The 27,519-nt window shown below is 47.9% G+C and overlaps 1 protein-coding gene across 2 annotated transcripts; it reads right to left on the bottom strand.

The window, feature by feature from the left end:
- Positions 1-192: 192 nt before the first annotated feature.
- LOC115182270 (nuclear pore complex protein Nup50) lies at positions 193-27,519 on the bottom strand. Of its 2 annotated transcripts, XR_003873697.1 has the most exons (9): positions 27,359-27,519; positions 26,285-26,367; positions 16,103-16,207; positions 15,371-15,593; positions 7,733-8,407; positions 3,667-3,748; positions 3,185-3,303; positions 908-1,254; positions 193-290 (listed from the first exon to the last, which is right to left on the bottom strand). XR_003873697.1 is itself a non-coding variant. In XM_029743885.1 (8 exons), exons 2-8 carry the CDS (start codon positions 26,351-26,353, stop codon positions 1,058-1,060), a joined length of 1,449 nt encoding a protein of 482 aa, XP_029599745.1. In that variant the 5' UTR covers positions 26,354-26,367; positions 27,359-27,519; the 3' UTR covers positions 925-1,057. The 2 variants fall into 2 exon arrangements, 1 of the variants encoding a protein (XP_029599745.1); XM_029743885.1 differs by lacking the exon at positions 193-290 and having other exon boundaries at positions 925-1,254; positions 16,103-16,186.

Genomic DNA, 27,519 nt, shown 5'->3' with positions numbered 1-27,519 from the left:
CAGGACTGGACCTGGGGCGGAGGGGCTAGGGGTACAGGACTGGACCTGGGGCGGAGGGGCTAGGGGTACAGGACCTGGGGCGGAGGGGCACAGGACTGGACCTGGGGCGGAGGGGCACAGGACTGGACCTGGGGCGGAGGGGCACAGGACTGGACCTGGGGCGGAGGGGCACAGGACTGGACCTGGGCCGGAGGGGCACAGGAATGGACCTGGGCCGGAGGGGCACAGGAATGGACCTGGGGCGGAGGGGCACAGGACTGGACCTGGGGCGGAGGGGCACAGGACTGGACCTGGGGCGGAGGGGCACAGGACTGGACCTGGGGAACAGGACTGGACCTGGGGCACAGGACTGGACCTGGGGCGGAGGGGCACAGGACTGGACCTGGGGCGGAGGGGCTAGGGGTACAGGACTGGACCTGGGGCGGAGGGGGCACAGGACTGGACCTGGGGCGGAGGGGCACAGGACTGGACCTGGGGAACAGGACTGGACCTGGGGCGGAGGGGCACAGGACTGGACCTGGGGCGGAGGGGCACAGGACTGGACCTGGGGCGGAGGGGCACAGGACTGGACCTGGGGCGGAGGGGCACAGGACTGGACCTGGGGCGGAGGGGCACAGGACTGGACCTGGGGAGGAGGGGCACAGGACTGGACCTGGGGCACAGGGGCACAGGACTGGACCTGGGGCGGAGGGGCACAGGACTGGACCTGGGGCGGAGGGGCACAGGACTGGACCTGGGGCGGAGGGGCACAGGACTGGACCTGGGGCGGAGGGGCACAGGACTGGACCTGGGGCGGAGGGGAACAGGACTGGACCTGGGGCGGAGGGGCTAGGGGTGGGGCACAGGACTGGACCTGGGGCGGAGGGGCACAGGACTGGACCTGGGGCGGAGGGGCACAGGACTGGACCTGGGGCGGAGGGGCTAGGGGTACAGGACTGGACCTGGGGCGGAGGGGCACGGGACTGGACCTGGGGCGGAGGGGCACGGGACTGGACCTGGGGCGGAGGGGCACGGGACTGGACCTGGGGCGGAGGGGCACAGGACTGGGGTTAGTTATCTAAGCTTTCTCCTCCAGTATGTTGTGCAGTTCATCAGCATCCTCTGCTGTTTTGACCCTGATGAGCATGGCGACAGGGTTGCTAGGGTTGTTGTGGTCCACGACAGGGTTAGGAACACAAATCACCATCACGTTGTTCTTCCCCATCCTGGAACAGGGTATGGAGGGCTGGACCAGGATGTTCAACAGGATGTTACCTGGAGGAGAGAGAGGGGGGGGGTAGGAGAGAGAGAGAGAGGGGGTTGTTATTGATGAGGTCTGGACCAGGATGTTACCTGGAGGAGGGACGAGACTGCATATATCCACAGTACTACCTCAGATATCCACAGTACTACCTCAGATATCCACAGTACTACCTCAGATATCCACAGTACTACCTCAGATATCCACAGTACTACCTCAGATATCCACAGTACTACCTCAGATATCCACAGTACTACCTCAGATATCCACAGTACTACCTCAGATATCCACAGTACTACCTCAGATATCCACAGTACTACCTCAGATATCCACAGTAATACCTCAGATATCCACAGTAGTACCTCAGATATCCACAGTAATACCTCAGATATCCACAGTAATACCTCAGATATCCACAGTAATACCTCAGTCTGGCCACTAGAGGGAGGAGATGAGTTCAGTAAATTCCTCATGTTGGCTACAGCTCTATAGTTCCACAGCAGCCAAACAGGAGGCCTAAAGCCATCTTCAACACAGCCTTAAAAGTATGCTCAATGTGGTAAGGTTTAATAAGGTTTAATGCGGTAAGGTTTAATAAGGCTTAATGCGGTAAGGTTTAATAAGGCTTAATGCGATAAGGTTTAATAAGGTAAAGGGTAAGGTTTAATAAGGCTTAATGTGGTAAGGTTTAATAAGGCTTAATGTGGTAAGGTTTAATAAGGCTTAATGTGGTAAGGTTTAATAAGGCTTAATGTGGTAAGGTTTAATAAGGCTTAATGTGGTCAGGTTTAATAAGGTAAAGGGTAAGGTTTAATAAGGCTTAATGTGGTAAGGTTTAATAAGGCTTAATGTGGTAAGGTTTAATAAGGTAAAGGGTAAGGTTTAATAAGGCTTAATGCGGTAAGGTTTAATAAGGCTTAATGTGGTAAGGTTTAATAAGGCTTAATGTGGTAAGGTTTAATAAGGCTTAATGCAGTAAGGTTTAATAAGGCTTAATGCTGTAAGGTTTAATAAGGTAAAGGGTAAGGTTTAATGCGGTAAGGTTTAATAAGGCTTAATAAGACTTAATGCAGTAAGGTTTAATAAGGCTTCATGCGGTAAGGTTTAATAAGGCTTCATGCGGTAAGGTTTAATAAGGCTTAATGCGGTAAGGTTTAATAAGGCTTAATGCGATAAGGTTTAATAAGGTAAAGGGTCAGGTTTAATAAGGCTTAATAAGACTTAATGCAGTAAGGTTTAATAAGGCTTCATGCGGTAAGGTTTAATAAGGCTTAATGTGGTAAGGTTTAATAAGGCTTCATGCGGTAAGGTTTAATAAGGCTTAATGTGGTAAGGTTTAATAAGGCTTAATGCGGTAAGGTTTAATAAGGTAAAGTTCTATATTTTAATAACATACCCAGGTTGGTATCTTTCACACCACTGAGTACAGTCTAGGTCTCTAGATAAGGTTTAATAAGGAAAGGTTTAATAAGGTTTAATAAGGAAAGGGTTAATAAGGTTTAATAAGGAAAGGGTTAATAAGGTTTAATAAGGTTTAATAAGGGTTAATAAGGTTTAATAAGGAAAGGGTTAATAAGGTTTAATAAGGTTTAATAAGGGTTAATAAGGGTTAATAAGGAAAGGGTTAATAAGGTTTAATAAGGAAAGGGTTAATAAGGTTTAATAAGGGTTAATAAGGGTTAATAAGGGTTAATAAGGAAAGGGTTAATAAGGTTTAATAAGGGTTAATAAGGTTTAATAAGGAAAGGTTTAATAAGGTTTAATAAGGAAAGGGTTAATAAGGTTTAATAAGGAAAGGGTTAATAAGGTTTAATAAGGAAAGGGTTAATAAGGTTTAATAAGGTTTAATAAGGTTTAATAAGGAAAGGTTTAATAAGGTTTAATAAGGAAAGGGTTAATAAGGTTTAATAAGGGTTAATAAGGTTTAATATTTTAAAAACATACCCAGGTTGGTGTCAGCGCGGACCAACAGCTGTGTCTTTCCGTCCGACGTCGTTTTCAGATGCAGCGTCCCGACTCCCTTCTCCTTGAACTCCGTCTCCTTCTTATAGAAGAGTTTACACCTGGAACACACCTATAACGTCAATCTCCTCGTTTTGGAAGAAACACATTTCTGAAAAATACCGGAAGTGTGTAACAAATACAAAAAAAAGCGTATAATAATGGACAGTTTCGTAAGCATAGAATAACTGTAAACTTTCGTTATGTTATCTAATATAGTCAGTCTTTTCCAGCGAGTTGAAAAGGTTTTTGAAGCGACGCACTGGTAAAATATAACATTGTAAAACGTTTTGGTAAATGTGACCCATAATACATTCCATTGGATATGTCTAACACGTATAAAGCAGATCCTACAGATGTATTAGAGCCATATTTATTATTATTATTATTTTTTTTTTTAAATGTTTCTGTAAACGAAGACCTACTTTTTGGAGTAGAAGGCGTCAGTCTCCTTGATCTCCTGGACTTCCACTTTGGGTGGTTCGTCCGATTCCTCCCCGTTTTCATCTTTACGGGGCGACAAGGAAGAGACGGACAGACGTTATGAAGAGCACGAAACATTATTTCATTAATGAAAAAAAGTGTCTGATAAGCAAATGTACAGATGAAACAAACATACGGCCTAAATAATACACTGAGAATATTCACTATTTATTTTCCACAATGACCTTACATGTGAGCTCAGACCCTTGAATGTGAGATCTAATAAAAAGAGATTTAATCTGGAATTAAAAACCTGAATGTGAGATCTAATAAGAGGTTTAATCTGGGATTAAAAACCTGAATGTGAGATCTAATAGAGGTTTAATCTGGGATTAAAAACCTGAATGTGAGATCTAATAGAGGTTTAATCTCTAGGATTAAAAACCTGAATGTGAGATCTAATAGAGGTTTAATCTCTAGGATTAAAAACCTGAATGTGAGATCTAATAGAGGTTTAATCTCTAGGATTAAAAACCTGAATGTGAGACTAATAGAGGTTTAATCTGGGATTAAAAACCTGAATGTGAGATCTAATAGAGGTTTAATCTCTAGGATTAAAAACCTGAATGTGAGATCTAATAGAGGTTTAATCTCTAGGATTAAAAACCTGAATGTGAGATCTAATAGAGGTTTAATCTCTAGGATTAAAAACCTGAATGTGAGATCTAATAGAGGTTTAATCTCTAGGATTAAAAACCTGAATGTGAGATCTAATAGAGGTTTAATCTGGGATTAAAAACCTGAATGTGAGATCTAATAGAGGTTTAATCTGGGATTAAAAACCTGAATGTGAGATCTAATAGAGGTTTAATCTCTAGGATTAAAAACCTGAATGTGAGATCTAATAGAGGTTTAATCTCTAGGATTAAAAACCTGAATGTGAGATCTAATAGAGGTTTAATCTCTAGGATTAAAAACCTGAATGTGAGATCTAATAGAGGTTTAATCTCTAGGATTAAAAACCTGAATGTGAGATCTAATAGAGGTTTAATTTCTAGGATTAAAAACCTGAATGTGAGATCTAATAGAGGTTTAATCTCTAGGATTAAAAACCTGAATGTGAGACTAATAGAGGTTTAATCTGGGATTAAAAACCTGAATGTGAGATCTAATAGAGGTTTAATCTGGGATTAAAAACCTGAATGTGAGATCTAATAGAGGTTTAATCTCTAGGATTAAAAACCTGAATGTGAGATCTAATAGAGGTTTAATCTGGGATTAAAAACCTGAATGTGAGATCTAATAGAGGTTTAATCTCTAGGATTAAAAACCTGAATGTGAGATCTAATAGAGGTTTAATCTCTAGGATTAAAAACCTGAATGTGAGATCTAATAGAGGTTTAATCTCTAGGATTAAAAACCTGAATGTGAGACTAATAGAGGTTTAATCTGGGATTAAAAACCTGAATGTGAGATCTAATAGAGGTTTAATCTCTAGGATTAAAAACCTGAATGTGAGATCTAATAGAGGTTTAATCTCTAGGATTAAAAACCTGAATGTGAGATCTAATAGAGGTTTAATCTCTAGGATTAAAAACCTGAATGTGAGATCTAATAGAGGTTTAATCTCTAGGATTAAAAACCTGAATGTGAGATCTAATAGAGGTTTAATCTGGGATTAAAAACCTGAATGTGAGATCTAATAGAGGTTTAATCTGGGATTAAAAACCTGAATGTGAGATCTAATAGAGGTTTAATCTCTAGGATTAAAAACCTGAATGTGAGATCTAATAGAGGTTTAATCTCTAGGATTAAAAACCTGAATGTGAGATCTAATAGAGGTTTAATCTCTAGGATTAAAAACCTGAATGTGAGATCTAATAGAGGTTTAATCTCTAGGATTAAAAACCTGAATGTGAGATCTAATAGAGGTTTAATTTCTAGGATTAAAAACCTGAATGTGAGATCTAATAGAGGTTTAATCTCTAGGATTAAAAACCTGAATGTGAGACTAATAGAGGTTTAATCTGGGATTAAAAACCTGAATGTGAGATCTAATAGAGGTTTAATCTCTAGGATTAAAAACCTGAATGTGAGATCTAATAGAGGTTTAATCTCTAGGATTAAAAACCTGAATGTGAGATCTAATAGAGGTTAATCTCTAGGATTAAAAACCTGAATGTGAGATCTAATAGAGGTTTCATCTCTAGGATTAAAAACCTGAATGTGAGATCTAATAGAGGTTTCATCTCTAGGATTAAAAACCTGAATGTGAGATCTAATAGAGGTTTAATCTCTAGGATTAAAAACCTGAATGTGAGATCTAATAGAGGTTTCATCTCTAGGATTAAAAACCTGAATGTGAGATCTAATAGAGGTTTCATCTCTAGGATTAAAAACCTGAATGTGAGATCTAATAGAGGTTTAATCTGGGATTAAAAACCTGAATGTGAGATCTAATAGAGGTTTAATCTCTAGGATTAAAAACCTGAATGTGAGATCTAATAGAGGTTTAATCTCTAGGATTAAAAACCTGAATGTGAGACTAATAGAGGTTTAATCTGGGATTAAAAACCTGAATGTGAGATCTAATAGAGGTTTAATCTCTAGGATTAAAAACCTGAATGTGAGATCTAATAGAGGTTTAATCTCTAGGATTAAAACCTGAATGTGAGATCTAAGAGAGGTTTAATCTGGGGTTAAAAACCTGAATGTGAGATCTAATAGAGGTTTAATCTGGGATTAAAAACCTGAATGTGAGATCTAATAGAGGTTTAACCCGTTTTTCTGAACGTCACATGCTAATGTAAAAAGCAGTTTTTTGATATAAATATGAACTTGATTGAACAGACATGCATGTATTGTATAACACAATGTCCTAGGTGTGTCATCTGATGAAGATTATAAAAGGTTAGTGCTGCATTTAGCTGTGGTTTGGGTTTATGTGACATGATATGCTAGTTTGAAAAATGGGTGTCTGATTATTTCTGGCTGGGCACTCTGCTGACATAATCTAATGTTTTGCTTTCGTTGTAAAGCCTTTTTGAAATCGGACAGTGGGGTTAGATTAACGAGATTCTTGTCTTTAAATAGCTGTAAAATAGTCATATGTTTGAGAAATTCAAGTAATAGTATTTCTAACGATTCAAAAATCGCGCCACTTGATTTCAGTGGCTGTTACGTAGGTGGGACGAGTTCGTCCCACATGCGCCAGAGAGGTTAATCTGGGATTAAAAACCTGAATGTGAGATCTAATAGAAGTTGTGTTGTCCATCACTAGCAGCACCATATCACCAGGTAACATTCTGGGTGTGTTGTCTGGCAGCACCATATCACCAGGTAACATTCTGGGTGTGTTGTCTACCAGCACCATATCACCAGGTAACATTCTGGGTGTGTTGTCTAGCAGCACCATATCACCAGGTAACATTCTGGGTGTGTTGTCTAGCAGCACCATATCACCAGGTAACATTCTGGGTGTGTTGTCTAGCAGCACCATATCACCAGGTAACATTCTGGGTGTGTTGTCTAGCAGCATCATATCACCAGGTAACATTCTGGGTGTGTTGTCTAGCAGCACCATATCACCAGGTAACATTCTGGGTGTGTTGTCTAGCAGCGCCATATCACCAGGTAACATTCTGGGTGTGTTGTCTAACAGCACCATATCACCAGGTAACATTCTGGGTGTGTTGTCTAACAGCACCATATCACCAGGTAACATTCTGGGTGTGTTGTCTAACAGCACCATATCACCAGGTAACATTCTGGGTGTGTTGTCTAACAGCACCATATCACCAGGTAACATTCTGGGTGTGTTGTCTAACAGCACCATATCACCAGGTAACATTCTGGGTGTGTTGTCTAACAGCACCATATCACCAGGTAACATTCTGGGTGTGTTGTCTAACAGCACCATATCACCAGGTAACATTCTGGGTGTGTTGTCTACCAGCGTCATATCACCAGGTAACATTCTGGGTGTGTTGTCTGGCAGCACCATATATAATATCTTGCCACATGATATCACAGCTGTCAGGACAGTAAAGTATAATATTTATATTGTACCTGTTGTCTGGGTGGGGGCAGCCTCAGCTTTGGCCCCACTGAAGGAGAAGGCAGGAGGTGCAGCACCTCCGAACAGAGAGGTGGAGAAGACACTGGGAGCTTCTCCGGAGCTCAGAGACCCCAACGCTGAGCTGCTCCCCTTCTGGCCCAAGTTAAAGCTGATGCCAGCGGGGATCGGAGCGAGAGCGACGGCTGAGCTTTCCACCGGGGCCGCGGCGCTGCCGTCCTCGTCCTTACTGAAGGAGAACAGCGGCGCCGTGGCTGTCGAGCCAGCGGTACCGGAGGAGGAGGGTGGTGGCGGCGGCGGCGCTGCCCGCTTCTCCTCTGGTCCCCCTGCGCCGCTACGGCTCTCTGAGCTCTCGTCCGCCACAGCAGCTCCTATCACAGCTCCACTCCCTCCGTATTTCTTATCGATGCTGGCCAGGTGCTTTTCATAGTCCCTGAAGATGGGGTTCAGGTCACAGAGGGGGTTTCCGTTAACGTGCTTGGTGATCCAGTCCCTGACGGAGCAGTTGAGAGCTGTGAGCTGCCTACTGTATTCCTGGTTGTTACCGCTGTTAGAGGAGAGAGGGGAGCTGGAGATGAGAGACTGACTGGAAACCACGGGGGAGGAACCATTAGACCGCTGCCCCGCGATGACAGCACTGGAGGAGGGACCACTGAATGTTAATGAACCTAGGAGAGGAGGGATAGAGGAGAGGAGGGGGAGGGGGGATAGAGGAGAGGAGGGGGAGGGGGGATAGAGGAGAGGAGGAGAGGGGATAGACGAGAGGAGGGGGAGAGGAGGAGGGGGGATAGAGGAGAGGAGGAGGAGGAGAGGAGGAGGGGGGATAGAGAGGAGAGGAGGAGGGGGGGGTGAGGAGAGGAGAGGAGGGGGGGTGAGGAGATAGAGGAGGAGAGGGGGGATAGAGAGGAGGAGGGGGGATAGAGAGGAGGGGGATAGAGGAGAGGAGGGGGATAGAGGAGAGGAGGGGAGGAGGGATAGAGGAGAGGAGGAGGGGGGATAGAGGAGAGTAGAGGAGGAGGGGGACAGAGGAGAGGAGGAGATGGGGATAGAGGAGAGGAGATAGAGGAGGGGAGGGATAGAGGAGAGGAGGGGGAGGGATAGAGGAGAGGAGGGGGAGGGATAGAGGAGAGGAGGGGGAGGGATAGAGGAGAGGAGGGGGAGGGATAGAGGAGAGGAGAGGGGATAGAGGAGAGGAGATAGAGGAGAGGAGATAGAGGAGGGGGAGGGATAGAGGAGGAGGAATAGAGGAGAGGAGGAGGAGGGATAGAGGAGAGGAGGAGGTGGGATAGAGAGGAGGAGGAGGTGAAGAGAGAACCAGAATGTAAACGTTACAGCAGAGAGAGAAGCAGTGATACCTCAGAGTAGAGCCTTAAGGCTTCAGCACGAGTCACGTCGGCTGGCATCTAGCGAACACAACGACTGTGTTCCAATACCTTCCTCCTTCGCTTCACAAAACAAGGAAGAAAAGGCAATAGCACCGTTTGTCCATTTTGAGACGCTGTAGCCTGTAAACACTTCCTCAAAAAACAGTCCAGATTTCATCTAAGATAACTCAAGACATACCATATATTTCTACATCTGACTAGGATGTTTGGTGCAGAATTTCTCAAGTGAAAAGATTTGGATGAAAACTAGCCTGTCACCGAGTGACAAACAGATCTGTGAAGAATCATGCCGAAGCCCAAAACATCACAAAATGGCGGCATCCATATATGGACAAACTGTTTCAGATGGGAAGCCTGCGGACGCCCTCAGTATGCCCTGTGTTTCAGATGGGAAGCCTGCGGACGCCCTCAGTATGCCCTGGTGTTTCAGATGGGAAGCCTGCGGACGCCCTCAGTATGCCCTGTGTTTCAGATGGGAAGCCTGCGGACGCCCTCAGTATGCCCTGTGTTTCAGATGGGAAGCCTGCGGACGCCCTCAGTATGCCCTGTGTTTCAGATGGGAAGCCTGCGGACGCCCTCAGTATGCCCTGGTGTTTCAGATGGGAAGCCTGCGGACGCCCTCAGTATGCCCTGGTGTTTCAGATGGGAAGCCTGCGGACGCCCTCAGTATGCCCTGTGTTTCAGATGGGAAGCCTGCGGACGCCCTCAGTATGCCCTGGTGTTTCAGATGGGAAGCCTGCGGACGCCCTCAGTATGCCCTGGTGTTTCAGATGGGAAGCCTGCGGACGCCCTCAGTATGCCCTGGTGTTTCAGATGGGAAGCCTGCGGACGCCCTCAGTATGCCCTGTGTTTCAGATGGGAAGCCTGCGGACGCCCTCAGTATGCCCTGTGTTTCAGATGGGAAGCCTGCGGACGCCCTCAGTATGCCCTGTGTTTCAGATGGGAAGCCTGCGGACGCCCTCAGTATGCCTGTGTTTCAGATGGGAAGCCTGCGGACGCCCTCAGTATGCCCTGTGTTTCAGATGGGAAGCCTGGGGACGCCCTCAGTATGCCCTGGTGTTTCAGATGGGAAGCCTGCGGACGCCCTCAGTATGCCCTGTGTTTCAGATGGGAAGCCTGCGGACGCCCTCAGTATGCCCTGTGTTTCAGATGGGAAGCCTGGGACGCCCTCAGTATGCCCTGGTGTTTCAGATGGGAAGCCTGCGGACGCCCTCAGTATGCCCTGGTGTTTCAGATGGGAAGCCTGCGGACGCCCTCAGTATGCCCTGTGTTTCAGATGGGAAGCCTGCGGACGCCCTCAGTATGCCCTGTGTTTCAGATGGGAAGCCTGCGGACGCCCTCAGTATGCCCTGTGTTTCAGATGGGAAGCCTGCGGACGCCCTCAGTATGCCCTGTGTTTCAGATGGGAAGCCTGCGGACGCCCTCAGTATGCCCTGGTGTTTCAGATGGGAAGCCTGCGGACGCCCTCAGTATGCCCTGGTGTTTCAGATGGGAAGCCTGCGGACGCCCTCAGTATGCCCTGTGTTTCAGATGGGAAGCCTGCGGACGCCCTCAGTATGCCCTGTGTTTCAGATGGGAAGCCTGCGGACGCCCTCAGTATGCCCTGTGTTTCAGATGGGAAGCCTGCGGACGCCCTCAGTATGCCCTGTGTTTCAGATGGGAAGCCTGCGGACGCCCTCAGTATGCCCTGTGTTTCAGATGGGAAGCCTGCGGGACCCCCTCAGTATGCCCTGTGTTTCAGATGGGAAGCCTGCGGACGCCCTCAGTATGCCCTGTGTTTCAGATGGGAAGCCTGCGGACGCCCTCAGTATGCCCTGTGTTTCAGATGGGAAGCCTGGGGACGCCCTCAGTATGCCCTGGTGTTTCAGATGGGAAGCCTGCGGACGCCCTCAGTATGCCCTGGTGTTTCAGATGGGAAGCCTGCGGACGCCCTCAGTATGCCCTGTGTTTCAGATGGGAAGCCTGCGGACGCCCTCAGTATGCCCTGTGTTTCAGATGGGAAGCCTGCGGACGCCCTCAGTATGCCCTGTGTTTCAGATGGGAAGCCTGCGGACGCCCTCAGTATGCCCTGTGTTTCAGATGGGAAGCCTGCGGACGCCCTCAGTATGCCCTGGTGTTTCAGATGGGAAGCCTGCGGACGCCCTCAGTATGCCCTGGTGTTTCAGATGGGAAGCCTGCGGACGCCCTCAGTATGCCCTGTGTTTCAGATGGGAAGCCTGCGGACGCCCTCAGTATGCCCTGGTGTTTCAGATGGGAAGCCTGCGGACGCCCTCAGTATGCCCTGGTGTTTCAGATGGGAAGCCTGCGGACGCCCTCAGTATGCCCTGGTGTTTCAGATGGGAAGCCTGCGGACGCCCTCAGTATGCCCTGTGTTTCAGATGGGAAGCCTGCGGACGCCCTCAGTATGCCCTGTGTTTCAGATGGGAAGCCTGCGGACGCCCTCAGTATGCCCTGTGTTTCAGATGGGAAGCCTGCGGACGCCCTCAGTATGCCCTGTGTTTCAGATGGGAAGCCTGCGGACGCCCTCAGTATGCCCTGTGTTTCAGATGGGAAGCCTGGGGACGCCCTCAGTATGCCCTGGTGTTTCAGATGGGAAGCCTGCGGACGCCCTCAGTATGCCCTGTGTTTCAGATGGGAAGCCTGCGGACGCCCTCAGTATGCCCTGTGTTTCAGATGGGAAGCCTGGGGACGCCCTCAGTATGCCCTGGTGTTTCAGATGGGAAGCCTGCGGACGCCCTCAGTATGCCCTGGTGTTTCAGATGGGAAGCCTGCGGACGCCCTCAGTATGCCCTGTGTTTCAGATGGGAAGCCTGCGGACGCCCTCAGTATGCCCTGTGTTTCAGATGGGAAGCCTGCGGACGCCCTCAGTATGCCCTGTGTTTCAGATGGGAAGCCTGCGGACGCCCTCAGTATGCCCTGTGTTTCAGATGGGAAGCCTGCGGACGCCCTCAGTATGCCCTGGTGTTTCAGATGGGAAGCCTGCGGACGCCCTCAGTATGCCCTGGTGTTTCAGATGGGAAGCCTGCGGACGCCCTCAGTATGCCCTGTGTTTCAGATGGGAAGCCTGCGGACGCCCTCAGTATGCCCTGGTGTTTCAGATGGGAAGCCTGCGGACGCCCTCAGTATGCCCTGGTGTTTCAGATGGGAAGCCTGCGGACGCCCTCAGTATGCCCTGTGTTTCAGATGGGAAGCCTGCGGACGCCCTCAGTATGCCCTGTGTTTCAGATGGGAAGCCTGCGGACGCCCTCAGTATGCCCTGTGTTTCAGATGGGAAGCCTGCGGACGCCCTCAGTATGCCCTGTGTTTCAGATGGGAAGCCTGCGGACGCCCTCAGTATGCCCTGTGTTTCAGATGGGAAGCCTGGGGACGCCCTCAGTATGCCCTGGTGTTTCAGATGGGAAGCCTGCGGAACGCCCTCAGTATGCCCTGTGTTTCAGATGGGAAGCCTGCGGACGCCCTCAGTATGCCCTGTGTTTCAGATGGGAAGCCTGGGGACGCCCTCAGTATGCCCTGGTGTTTCAGATGGGAAGCCTGCGGACGCCCTCAGTATGCCCTGGTGTTTCAGATGGGAAGCCTGCGGACGCCCTCAGTATGCCCTGTGTTTCAGATGGGAAGCCTGCGGACGCCCTCAGTATGCCCTGTGTTTCAGATGGGAAGCACGCGGACGCCCTCAGTATGCCCTGTGTTTGACGGTAGAGAAGGAGAGCTATGTGGCAGTGACAGCACCACCCAGAGCGAGAGACGGAGAACGAGAGACGGAGAGCGAGAGACGGAGAGCGAGAGACGGAGAGAGACGGACAGCGAGAGACGGAGAGAGAGAGACGGACAGCGAGAGACGGAGAGCGAGAGGCGGAGAGCGAGGCGGAGAGCGAGAGACGGAGAGCGAGAGACGGAGAGAGACGGACAGCGAGAGACGGAGAGAGAGAGACGGACAGCGAGAGGCGGAGAGCGAGAGGCGGAGAGCGAGAGGCGGAGAGCGAGAGACGGAGAGCGAGAGACGGACAGCGAGAGACGGACAGCGAGAGACGGACAGCGAGAGACGGACAGCGAGAGACGGACAGCGAGAGACGGACAGCGAGAGACGGACAGCGAGAGGCGGAGAGCGAGAGGCGGAGAGCGAGAGACGGAGAGAGAGAGACGGACAGCGAGAGACGGAGAGAGAGAGACGGACAGCGAGAGACGGAGAACGAGAGGCGGACAGCGAGAGACGGAGAACGAGAGGCGGAGAGCGAGAGGCGGAGAGCGAGAGGCGGAGAGCGAGAGGCGGAGAGCGAGAGGCGGAGAGCGAGAGGCGGAGAGCGAGAGGCGGAGAGCGAGAGACGGAGAGCGAGAGACGGAGAGAGACGGACAGCGAGAGACGGAGAGAGAGAGACGGACAGCGAGAGACGGAGAGCGAGAGGCGGAGAGCGAGAGGCGGAGAGCGAGAGACGGAGAGCGAGAGACGGAGAGAGACGGACAGCGAGAGACGGAGAGAGAGAGACGGACAGCGAGAGGCGGAGAGCGAGAGGCGGAGAGCGAGAGGCGGAGAGCGAGAGGCGGAGAGCGAGAGGCGGAGAGCGGAGAGCGAGAGGCGGAGAGCGAGAGACGGAGAGCGAGAGGCGGAGAGAGAGAGACGGACAGCGAGAGACGGACAGCGAGAGGCGGAGAGCGAGAGGCGGAGAGCGAGAGACGGAGAGCGAGAGGCGGAGAGAGAGAGACGGACAGCGAGAGACGGACAGCGAGAGACGGAGAGAGAGAGACGGACAGCGAGAGACGGAGAGAGAGAGACGGACAGCGAGAGACGGAGAACGAGCACGTCCTAGACTGACTGACTACTGGAGCATCTCTGTTCTGTCATTCTGCCCTCAGGCACCACACTGGGAGAGGAGAAGACACACACAGCGAAGCCCACTGATTCAGCTCCATTATCCTCATACCAGATCCACAGAGGGAACCCCACTGATTCAGCTCCATTATCCTGTAATACCAGATCCACAGAGGGAACCCCACTGATTCAGCTCCATTATCCTGTAATACCAGATCCACAGAGGGAACCCCACTGATTCAGCTTCATTATCCTCATACCAGACCCACAGAGGGAACCCCACTGATTCAGCTCCATTATCCTGTAATACCAGATCCACAGAGGGAACCCCACTGATTCAGCTCCATTATCCTGTAATACCAGATCCACAGAGGGAACCCCACTGATTCAGCTCCATTATCCTGTAATACCAGATCCACAGAGGGAACCCCACTGATTCAGCTCCATTATCCTGTAATACCAGATCCACAGAGGGAACCCCACTGATTCAGCTTCATTATCCTCATACCAGACCCACAGAGGGAACCCCACTGATTCAGCTCCATTATCCTGTAATACCAGATCCACAGAGGGAACCCCACTGATTCAGCTCCATTATCCTGTAATACCAGATCCACAGAGGGAACCCCACTGATTCAGCTCCATTATCCTGTAATACCAGATCCACAGAGGGAACCCCACTGATTCAGCTCCATTATCCTGTAATACCAGATCCACAGAGGGAACCCCACTGATTCAGCTCCATTATCCTGTAATACCAGATCCGCAGAGAGAACCCCACTGATTCAGCTCCATTATCCTGTAATACCAGATCCACAGAGGGAACCCCACTGATTCAGCTCCATTATCCTGTAATACCAGATCCACATAGGGAACCCCACTGATTCAGCTCCATTATCCTGTAATACCAGATCCGCAGAGAGAACCCCACTGATTCAGCTCCATTATCCTGTAATACCACATCCACAGAGGGAACCCCACTGATTCAGCTCCATTATCCTGTAATACCAGATCCACAGAGGGAACCCCACTGATTCAGCTTCATTATCCTGTAATACCAGATCCACAGAGGGAACCCCACTGATTCAGCTCCATTATCCTCATACCAGATCCACAGAGGGAACCCCACTGATTCAGCTCCATTATCCTGTAATACCAGATCCACAGAGGGAACCCCACTGATTCAGCTCCATTATCCTGTAATACCAGATCCACAGAGGGAACCCCACTGATTCAGCTCCATTATCCTCATACCAAATCCACAGAGGGAACCCCACTGATTCAGCTCCATTATCCTGTAATACCAGATCCACAGAGGGAACCCCACTGATTCAGCTCCATTATCCTGTAATACCAGATCCCGCTCAACAATGGAGGATTTTCAAAAGTTATGCTATCGGACTTGCACATTAACTGCACAAAACAATCAATCAGTCTCTTACCTGGTGTGGTGGTGGTCTTGGTGGCAGTAGACGAGGTGAACCCAGTGAAGGCTGGAGTGACGGGTTTGACGCTGTTCCCATTGGACAGTCCAGACAGGGGTTTAAACCCTACCCCGTTCCCGAACCCGGAGAAGGTCGCGACCCCCCCAGCGGCTGGCCCGGTTCCAGACGTAGGGGCCAGGGAGAAACCTTTAAACACTTTGAACGCTCCTCCACTCTGCCCCTGTAGGCAGAGAAGACAGGAAGGAAACAAATGATTCACTAGGGAACTGGATGCTTCTATCTCCCTCCATTAGGCTAAAACATCACCGGAGGGGGGCGCTTTAAAAAGGACTTCTGGCATCGAAGGAAGGAAGGAAGGAAGGAAGGAAGGAAGGAAGGAAGGAAGGGAGGAAGGGAGGAAGGGAGGGAGGAAGGAAGGGAGTGAGGAAGGGAGGAAGGAAGGAAGGGAGGGAGGGAGGGAGGGAGGGAGGGAGGGAGGGAGGAAGGAAGGAAGGAAGGAAGGAAGGAAGCACTGCTGAATTGGGTTAAAGTCAAGCTGGGTTGTGTTCAGTAGCCACTAAAACTGACGAAAACGTGAAAACAGGGATGCAGTTACCACCTGAACTTATGCAATAAGAAACGCTTGTTCCTTCATCTAATGAACATGACCCAGGTTTCCCCCCCCCCCTGACAGACTAAGACAGCATGCAGTGAGCTAGTTCCTGTTGGTTAGTCAGTCAGGAAGCCTACCTCTGAACCAGCAGCACGACGCTTGGCCTTCTTGATGGGCCTGCTCTTCATCACATCGTCACTAGCGATGGAAAACGTCCCCGCCTGATGAACACCATCAGAAAACTATTAGAAATAGGATCAAATATGTACAATACATCCTCACTGTGTAATATAGTCCATCCTTACTGTGTAATATAGTCCATCCTCACTGTGTAATATAGTCCATCCTCACTGTGTAATATAGTCCATCCTCACTGTGTAATATAGTCCATCCTCACTGTGTAATATAGTCCATCCTCACTGTGTAATATAGTCCATCCTCACTGTGTAATATAGTCCATCCTCACTGTGTAATATAGTCCATCCTCACTGTGTAATATAGTCCATCCTCACTGTGTAATATAGTCCATCCTCACTGTGTAATATAGTCCATCCTCACTGTGTAATATAGTCCATCCTCACTGTGTAATAGTCCATCCTCACTGTGTAATATAGTCCATCCTCACTGTGTAATATAGTCCATCCTCACTGTGTAATATAGTCCATCCTCACTGTGTAATATAGTCCATCCTCACTGTGTAATATAGTCCATCCTCACTGTGTAATATAGTCCCATCCTCACTGTGTAATATAGTCCATCCTCACTGTGTAATATAGTCCATCCTCACTGTGTAATATAGTCCCTCCTCACTGTGTAATATAGTCCATCCTCACTGTGTAATATAGTCCATCCTCACTGTGTAATATAGTCCATCCTCACTGTGTAATATAGTCCATCCTCACTGTGTAATATAGTCCATCCTCACTGTGTAATATAGTCCATCCTTACTGTGATTCACCTTTATTTAACCAGGTAGGCTAGTTGAGAACAAGTCCTTTATTTAACCAGGTAGGTTAGTAGAGAACAAGTCCATTATTTAACCAGGTGGCTAGTTGAGAACAAGTCCTTTATTTAACCAGGTAGGCTAGTTGAGAACAAGTCCTTTATTTAACCAGGTAGGTTAGTAGAGAACAAGTCCTTTATTTAACCAGGTAGGCTAGTTGAGAACAAGTCCTTTATTTAACCAGGTAGGCTAGTTGAGAACAAGTCCTTTATTTAACCAGGTAGGCTAGTAGAGAACAAGTCCTTTATTTAACCAGGTAGGTTAGTTGAGAACAAGTCCTTTATTTAACCAGGTAGGCTAGTTGAGAACAAGTCCTTTATTTAACCAGGTAGGCTAGTAGAGAACAAGTCCTTTATTTAACCAGGTAGGCTAGTAGAGAACAAGTCCTTTATTTAACCAGGTAGGTTAGTTGAGAACAAGTCCTTTGTTTAACCAGGTAGGCCAGTTGAGAACAAGTCCTTTATTTAACCAGGTAGGTTAGTTGAGAACAAGTTCTCATTTACAATTGCGGACCTGGCCAAGATAAAGCAAAGCAGTGCGACACAAACAACAACACAGAGTTACACATGGAATAAACAAACGTACAGTCAACAACACAATAGAGAAAAAAAAGAAAGTCTATATACAGTGGGTGTAAATGGTGTGAGGAGGTAAGGCAATAAATAGGCCATAGTAGCGAAGTAATTACAATTTAGCAGATTAACACTGGAGTGATAGATGAGCAGATGATGATGTGCAAGGAGAGATACTGGTGTGCAAAAGAGCAGAAAAGTCAATAAAAACAATATGGGGATGAGGTAGGTAGATTGGGTGGGTGGGCTATTTACAGATGGACTATGTACAGCTGCAGCGATCGGTTAGCTGCTCAGATAGCTGATGTTTAAAGTTAGTGAGGGAAATATAAGTCTCCAGTTTCAGCGATTTTTGCAATTCGTTCCAGTCATTGGCAGCAGAGAACTGGAAGGAAAGGCGGCCAAAGGAGGTGTTGGCTTTAGGGGTGACCAGTGAGATATACCTGCTGGAGCGCGTGCTACAGGTGGGTGCTGCTATGGTGACCAGTGAGATATACCTGCTGGAGCGCGTGCTACAGGTGGGTGCTGCTATGGTGACCAGTGAGATATACCTGCTGGAGCGCGTGCTACAGGTGGGTGTTGCTATGGTGACCAGTGAGATATACCTGCTGGAGCGCGTGCTACAGGTGGGTGTTGTTATCGTGACCAGTGAGCTGAGATAAGGTGGGGCTTTACCTAGCAGAGACTTATAGATGACCTGGAGCCAGTGGGTTTGGCGACGAATATGTAGCGAGGGCCAGCCGACGAGCACATACAGGTCGCAGTGGTAGGTAGTATATGGGGCTTTGGTGACAAAACGGATGGCACTGTGATAGACTGCATCCAGTTTGCTGACTAGAGTGTTGGAGGCTATTTTGTAGATGACATCGCCGAAGTCGAGGATCGGTAGGATGGTCAGTTTTACGAGGGTAAGTTTGGCGGCGTGAATGAAGGAGGCTTTGTTGCGAAATAGAAAGCCAATTCTAGATTTGATTTTGGATTGGAGATGTTTAATATGAGTCTGGAAGGAGAGTTTACAGTCTATCCAGACACCCAGGTATTTGTAGTTGTCCACATATTCTAAGTCAGAACCGTCCAGAGTAGTGATGCTGGACGGGCGAGCAGGTGCGGGCAGCGATCGGTTTAAGAGCATGCATTTGGTTTTACTTGCGTTTTAAGAGCAGTTGGAGGCCACGGAAGGAGAGTTGTATGGCATTGAAGCTTGTTTGGAGGTTAGTTAACACAGTGTCCAAAGAAGGGCCAGATGTATACAGATTGGTGTCGTCTGCATAGAGGTGGATCAGGGAATCACCCGCAGCAAGAGCGACATCGTTGATATATACAGAGAAAATAGTCGTCCTGAGAATTGAACCCTGTGGCACCCCCATAGAGACTGCCAGAGGTCCGGACAACAGGCCCTCCGATTTGACACACTGAACTCTATCTGAGAAGTTGTTGGTGAACCAGGCGAGGCAATCATTAGAAAAACCAAGGCTATTGAGTCTGCAGATAAGAATACGGTGATTGACAGAGTCGAAAGCCTTGGCCAGATCGATGAAGACGGCTGCACAGTAATGTCTTTTATCGATGGCGGGTTATGATATTGTTTAGGACCTTGAGCGTGGCTGAGGTGCACCCATGACCAGCTCAGAAACCAGATTGCATAGTGGAGAAGGTACGGTGGGATTCGAAATGGTCGGTGATCTGTTTATTAACTTGGCTTTCGAAGACTTTAGAAAGGCAGGGCAGGATGGATATAGGTCTATAACAGTTTGGGTCTAGAGTGTCCCCCCCCTTTGGAGAGGGGGGTTCTACAACATTGAATCAACATGTTGTTTTGACAAGCTTCTTTGTAACCGCAGTGACTCGGGGCTAACCGATAAACTAAACTATTTTATTTCCTTACCAACCTCCTGATCTGTTTCAGAGAGCTTGCCTTCTGCCGAGGCAGCGTAGCTCCAATACTGGAGCTGGTCCCATGGTTGATTCAGAGAGGTAGAACCTCAAACATTACTGTGAAGCCGATGTCTTTAACCTTCCCATTTTATAACATAGCTTTGCTCCTATGGGGGGGGACACTCAACATGGCCGCCAGTCCTCCCATTACGCCACCATCCGTTCTAGCCATTCTATTTCTATGGCAGCACATGCAGTCAGGAGCAGAGGAGAGAAAATGTGTGTTTAAAAAAATAACACACACACTCAGAAAATAAAACTCATAAAGCGTAACTCATACGTAGACCGCTGTCATTGGCCATCATCCAAACCTCTACACCAATCACTGAAGGCCTATCCAACCCCCTCCATACCAATCACTGAAGGCCTATCCAACCCCCTCCATACCAATCACTGAAGACCTATCCAACCCCCTCCATACCAATCACTGAAGGCCTATCCAACCCCCTCCATACCAATCAGTGAAGGTCTATCCAACCCCCTCGATACCAATCAGTGAAGACCTATCCAACCCCCTCCATACCAATCACTGAAGACCTATCCAACCCCCTCCATACTAAATCACTGAAGGTCTATCCAACCCCCTCCATACTAAATCACTGAATACCTATCCAACCCCCTCCATACCAATCACTGAAGGCCTATCCAACCCCCTCGATACCAATCACTGAAGCCCTATCCAACCCCCTCCATACCAATCACTGAAGACCTATCCAACCCCCTCCATACTAAATCACTGAAGGCCTATCCAACCCCCTCCATACCAATCACTGAAGGCCTATCCAACCCCCTCCATACCAATCACTGAAGACCTATCCAACCCCCTCCATACTAAATCACTGAAGACCTATCCAACCCCCTCCATACTAAATCACTGAAGGTCTATCCAACCCCCTCCATACTAAATCACTGAATACCTATCCAACCCCCTCCATACCAATCACTGAAGGCCTATCCAACCCCCTCGATACCAATCACTGAAGCCCTATCCAACCCCCTCCATACCAATCACTGAAGACCTATCCAACCCCCTCCATACTAAATCACTGAAGGCCTATCCAACCCCCTCCATACCAATCACTGAAGGCCTATCCAACCCCCTCCATACCAATCACTGAAGACCTATCCAACCCCCTCCATACTAAATCACTGAAGACCTATCCAACCCCCTCCATACCAATCACTGAAGACCTATCCAACCCCCTCCATACCAATCACTGAAGACCTATCCAACCCCCTCCATACCAATCACTGAAGGCCTATCCAACCCCCTCCATACCAATCACTGAAGGTCTATCCAACCCCCTCTATACCAATCACTGAAGGCCTATCCAACCCCCTCCATACCAATCACTGAAGACCTATCCAACCCCCTCCAAACCAATCACTGAAGACCTATCCAACCCCCTCCATACCAATCACTGAAGACCTATCCAACCCCCTCCACACCAATCACTGAAGGTCTATCCAACCCCCTCCATACCAATCACTGAAGGCCTATCCAACCCCCTCCACACCAATCACTGAAGGCCTATCCAACCCCCTCCACACCAATCACTGAGGGCCTATCCAACCCCCTCCACACCAATCACTGAGGGCCTATCCAACCCCCTCCATACCAATCACTGAAGACCTATCCAACCCCCTCCATACCAATCACTGAAGACCTATCCAACCCCCTCCATACCAATCACTGAAGGCCTATCCAACCCCCTCCACACCAATCACTGAAGACCTATCCAACCCCTTCCATACCAATCACTGAAGACCTATCCAACCCCCTCCATACCAATCACTGAAGACCTATCCAACCCCTTCCATACCAATCACTGAAGACCTATCCAACCCCCTCCATACCAATCACTGAAGGCCTATCCAACCCCCTCCATACTAAATCACTGAAGGTCTATCAACCCCCTCCATACCAATCACTGAAGGCCTATCCAACCCCCTCCATACTAAATCACTGAAGACCTATCCAACCCCCTCCATACCAATCACTGAAGGCCTATCCAACCCCCTCCATACCAATCACTGAAGGCCTATCCAACCCCCTCCATACCAATCACTGAAGACCTATCCAACCCCCTCCATACCAATCACTGAAGGCCTATCCAACCCCCTCCATACTAAATCACTGAAGGTCTATCAACCCCCTCCATACCAATCACTGAAGGCCTATCCAACCCCCTCCATACTAAATCACTGAAGACCTATCCAACCCCCTCCATACCAATCACTGAAGGCCTATCCAACCCCCTCCATACCAATCACTGAAGACCTATCCAACCCCCTCCATACCAATCACTGAAGACCTATCCAACCCCCTCCATACCAATCACTGAAGGCCTATCCAACCCCCTCCATACCAATCACTGAAGACCTATCCAACCCCCTCCAAACCAATCACTGAAGACCTATCCAACCCCCTCCATACCAATCACTGAAGACCTATCCAACCCCCTCCATACTAAATCACTGAAGGCCTATCCAACCCCCTCCACACCAATCACTGAGGGCCTATCCAACCCCCTCCACACCAATCACTGAGGGCCTATCCAACCCCCTCCATACCAATCACTGAAGACCTATCCAACCCCCTCCATACCAATCACTGAAGACCTATCCAACCCCCTCCATACCAATCACTGAAGGCCTATCCAACCCCCTCCACACCAATCACTGAAGACCTATCCAACCCCTTCCATACCAATCACTGAAGACCTATCCAACCCCCTCCATACCAATCACTGAAGACCTATCCAACCCCCTCCATACCAATCACTGAAGGCCTATCCAACCCCCTCCATACTAAATCACTGAAGGTCTATCAACCCCCTCCATACCAATCACTGAAGGCCTATCCAACCCCCTCCACACCAATCACTGAAGACCTATCCAACCCCTTCCATACCAATCACTGAAGACCTATCCAACCCCCTCCATACCAATCACTGAAGACCTATCCAACCCCTTCCATACCAATCACTGAAGACCTATCCAACCCCCTCCATACCAATCACTGAAGGCCTATCCAACCCCCTCCATACTAAATCACTGAAGGTCTATCAACCCCCTCCATACCAATCACTGAAGGCCTATCCAACCCCCTCCATACTAAATCACTGAAGACCTATCCAACCCCCTCCATACCAATCACTGAAGGCCTATCCAACCCCCTCCATACCAATCACTGAAGGCCTATCCAACCCCCTCCATACCAATCACTGAAGACCTATCCAACCCCCTCCATACCAATCACTGAAGGCCTATCCAACCCCCTCCATACTAAATCACTGAAGGTCTATCAACCCCCTCCATACCAATCACTGAAGGCCTATCCAACCCCCTCCATACCAATCACTGAAGACCTATCCAACCCCCTCCATACCAATCACTGAAGACCTATCCAACCCCCTCCATACCAATCACTGAAGGCCTATCCAACCCCCTCCATACCAATCACTGAAGACCTATCCAACCCCCTCCAAACCAATCACTGAAGACCTATCCAACCCCCTCCATACCAATCACTGAAGACCTATCCAACCCCCTCCATACTAAATCACTGAAGGCCTATCCAACCCCCTCCACACCAATCACTGAGGGCCTATCCAACCCCCTCCACACCAATCACTGAGGGCCTATCCAACCCCCTCCATACCAATCACTGAAGACCTATCCAACCCCCTCCATACCAATCACTGAAGACCTATCCAACCCCCTCCATACCAATCACTGAAGGCCTATCCAACCCCCTCCACACCAATCACTGAAGACCTATCCAACCCCTTCCATACCAATCACTGAAGACCTATCCAACCCCCTCCATACCAATCACTGAAGACCTATCCAACCCCCTCCATACCAATCACTGAAGGCCTATCCAACCCCCTCCATACTAAATCACTGAAGGTCTATCAACCCCCTCCATACCAATCACTGAAGGCCTATCCAACCCCCTCCACACCAATCACTGAAGACCTATCCAACCCCTTCCATACCAATCACTGAAGACCTATCCAACCCCCTCCATACCAATCACTGAAGACCTATCCAACCCCTTCCATACCAATCACTGAAGACCTATCCAACCCCCTCCATACCAATCACTGAAGGCCTATCCAACCCCCTCCATACTAAATCACTGAAGGTCTATCAACCCCCTCCATACCAATCACTGAAGGCCTATCCAACCCCCTCCATACTAAATCACTGAAGACCTATCCAACCCCCTCCATACCAATCACTGAAGGCCTATCCAACCCCCTCCATACCAATCACTGAAGGCCTATCCAACCCCCTCCATACCAATCACTGAAGACCTATCCAACCCCCTCCATACCAATCACTGAAGGCCTATCCAACCCCCTCCATACTAAATCACTGAAGGTCTATCAACCCCCTCCATACCAATCACTGAAGGCCTATCCAACCCCCTCCATACTAAATCACTGAAGACCTATCCAACCCCCTCCATACCAATCACTGAAGGCCTATCCAACCCCCTCCATACCAATCACTGAAGACCTATCCAACCCCCTCCATACCAATCACTGAAGACCTATCCAACCCCCTCCATACCAATCACTGAAGGCCTATCCAACCCCCTCCATACCAATCACTGAAGACCTATCCAACCCCCTCCAAACCAATCACTGAAGACCTATCCAACCCCCTCCATACCAATCACTGAAGACCTATCCAACCCCCTCCATACTAAATCACTGAAGGCCTATCCAACCCCCTCCACACCAATCACTGAGGGCCTATCCAACCCCCTCCACACCAATCACTGAGGGCCTATCCAACCCCCTCCATACCAATCACTGAAGACCTATCCAACCCCCTCCATACCAATCACTGAAGACCTATCCAACCCCCTCCATACCAATCACTGAAGGCCTATCCAACCCCCTCCACACCAATCACTGAAGACCTATCCAACCCCTTCCATACCAATCACTGAAGACCTATCCAACCCCCTCCATACCAATCACTGAAGACCTATCCAACCCCCTCCATACCAATCACTGAAGGCCTATCCAACCCCCTCCATACTAAATCACTGAAGGTCTATCAACCCCCTCCATACCAATCACTGAAGGCCTATCCAACCCCCTCCATACTAAATCACTGAAGACCTATCCAACCCCCTCCATACCAATCACTGAAGGCCTATCCAACCCCCTCCATACCAATCACTGAAGGCCTATCCAACCCCCTCCATACCAATCACTGAAGACCTATCCAACCCCCTCCATACCAATCACTGAAGGCCTATCCAACCCCCTCCATACTAAATCACTGAAGGTCTATCAACCCCCTCCATACCAATCACTGAAGGCCTATCCAACCCCCTCCATACTAAATCACTGAAGACCTATCCAACCCCCTCCATACCAATCACTGAAGGCCTATCCAACCCCCTCCATACCAATCACTGAAGACCTATCCAACCCCCTCCATACTAAATCACTGAAGGCCTATCCAAGCCCCTCCATACCAATCACTGAAGACCTATCCAACCCCCTCCATACCAATCACTGAAGGTCTATCCAACCCCCTCCATACCAATCACTGAAGACCTATCCAACCCCCTCCATACTAAATCAGATAACTGTTTTTACACCACATGCAGTTGTCTATTGATTATAATTTAGTGGGGATGCTGAAACTATTGAAAACAGCCAACAACAGAAAGGGAGACTAATACTTTTATACTAGTTACTTGGCAGATGTGTTAAAAGCCTAAACCCCTGGGACATGTGCCTGCAGGCTGTGTATTATTATACAGTCTATATAGTATTATCAGAAAAAAAATCTACAAAAATCTCAAACTGGAAACACTTATCTCCCTCACTAGCTTTAAGCACCAGCTGTCAGAGCAGCTCCCAGATCACTGCACCTGTACATAGCCCATCTATAATTTAGCCCAAACAACTACCTCTTCCCCTACTGTATTTATTTATTTAGCTCCTTTGCACCCCATTATTTCTATTTCTACTTTGAACTTTCTTCCACTGCAAATCTACCATTCCAGTGTTTTACTTGCTATATTGTATTTACTTTACCACCATGGCCTTTTTTTGCCTTTACCTCCCTTATCTCACCTCATTTGCTCACATTGTATATAGACTTATTTTTCTACTGTATTATTGACTGTATGTTTGTTTATTCCATGTGTAACTCTGTGTTGTTGTATGTTGTCGAACTGCTTTGCTTTATCTTGGCCAGGTCGCAATTGTAAATGAGAACTTGTTCTCAACTAACCTACCTGGTTAAATAAAGGACTTGTTCTCTACTAGCCTACCTGGTTAAATAAAGGACTTGTTCTCTACTAACCTACCTGGTTAAATAAAGGACTTGTTCTCAACTAGCCTACCTGGTTAAATAAAGGACTTGTTCTCAACTAGCCTACCTGGTTAAATAAAGGACTTGTTCTCTACTAGCCTACCTGGTTAAATAAAGGACTTGTTCTCAACTAGCCTACCTGGTTAAATAAAGGACTTATTCTCAACTAGCCTACCTGGTTAAATAAAGGACTTGTTCTCAACTAACCTACCTGGTTAAATAAAGGACTTGTTCTCAACTAGCCTACCTGGTTAAATAAAGGACTTATTCTCAACTAGCCTACCTGGTTAAATAAAGGACTTATTCTCTACTAACCTACCTGGTTAAATAAAGGACTTGTTCTCAACTAACCTACCTGGTTAAATAAAGGACTTGTTCTCTACTAGCCTACCTGGTTAAATAAAGGTGAAATAAATAAATCAGTGAGGCAGTAGAAACACAGTGAAACAACCCACTTCCTCTCCATCATCTTCCTGGTCCCAGTTCCGGTCAGTCAGTTCTTTATCAGCAATCCTCTTCGCCATGACAACGCTGCTCTCTGGAAGACAACACAAGAGATAGTCAACACACACACACACACACACACATTAATCCAACTGTGATTATTAACATGTACACTTTAAAAAAATGTAGAGTTATTTAAGTGAGTTCTAGTGGTACATGATACAACTATACTATAAAACAAAATACAATAAAACACTAGAGAATGTCAATAACAATATTTCAACATCAGGGACCTGGATGAACTAGTGAACTACAGTAAACTAAAGTTAACTAGTTAATTAAGGTGAGTGATTCCCCCCCCCCATGTCCTGTTAAGACTGAGTTAATGTAGCTAGTTACTAGTAACTAACTAGCGTTGATACTGATTTAAAAATCACACAAATTGTTGTACAAGAGAGTGAAAGTTGAGGACATAAAGAGCACGTATATGTTCTCGTTTAGTGAATAGTTATGAGCTGCTAATTCTGAAATATCACCACAGGTAACTTTAGCTTGTACCATTACTATGGCTAAATGCTGAAACTAGCTCCAGCTAGCTAGATGTAATACTAGTTAGCTAACTAACGTTACATATAATACAGTACGTATTTTCTCTTTTTGGTTTTTAAGGATTATTTGACCAACCATCTGTGGGTGGATTTCCTTTCCCTAATGTTAGCAAACTGTAATAAAAACGTGTGTCAATTTCAAAAGACAAAAGTAGCTAGCCGACTAAAGTTGGCGAACATCAACTGCCGGTAGCATTTAGCTAGCAAGCTAACTAGCTAGTTCGCTAACCAATTTAGCAATTTAGCTAGTTTTTTTTTAGCATTATAGATCGGTATCTTTTAGGCACCGTCGTGTAGAGTAACGTTTAAAAAAGTGTACTTTGTGTGTTTTAGCATGGCCTTATAAACAACATATTATTCCATGCTAGCTACTGTAGCATCACCGTCAATAATATGAACAACCATGAAGTCTCCTGCTAGCTGTGTTTGATAGGCTAACTACTGCTCCGATATCATTACATATAAAAGTTAACATACCTTTCCCCTAATTAATTAAAATGTTTTCGATAAAACAACCCCCTTGATAGTAAAAACAAGTCCGAATTGCTATTAAACTTTGAATTGTCGCTGGGTGTCCGATCAGCGAGGAAGAAGCAAAGCGAGAGGTTTTACTCCACCCACGGAAATAGTGATTTATT

The sequence above is a fragment of the Salmo trutta genome, unplaced genomic scaffold, assembly GCF_901001165.1.
Source record: "Salmo trutta unplaced genomic scaffold, fSalTru1.1, whole genome shotgun sequence".
In the NCBI taxonomy this organism is placed as follows: domain Eukaryota; kingdom Metazoa; phylum Chordata; class Actinopteri; order Salmoniformes; family Salmonidae; genus Salmo; species Salmo trutta.
The sequence above is the reverse complement of the archived record's forward strand: the minus strand, read 5'-3'. Positions and strand labels throughout refer to the sequence as shown.

Excerpts from the sequence above, each read along its gene's own strand:
- LOC115182270 (XM_029743885.1), bottom strand. The coding sequence starts at position 26,353 with ATGGCGAAGAGGATTGCTGATAAAGAACTGACTGACCGGAACTGGGAC. Across the intron at positions 3,749-7,732 it reads TGCCCCCACCCAGACAACAG|ATGAAAACGGGGAGGAATCG; the intron begins GTACAATATAAA and ends CGCCCCGTAAAG. Across the intron at positions 3,304-3,666 it reads GACGCCTTCTACTCCAAAAA|GTGTAAACTCTTCTATAAGA; the intron begins GTAGGTCTTCGT and ends GGTGTGTTCCAG.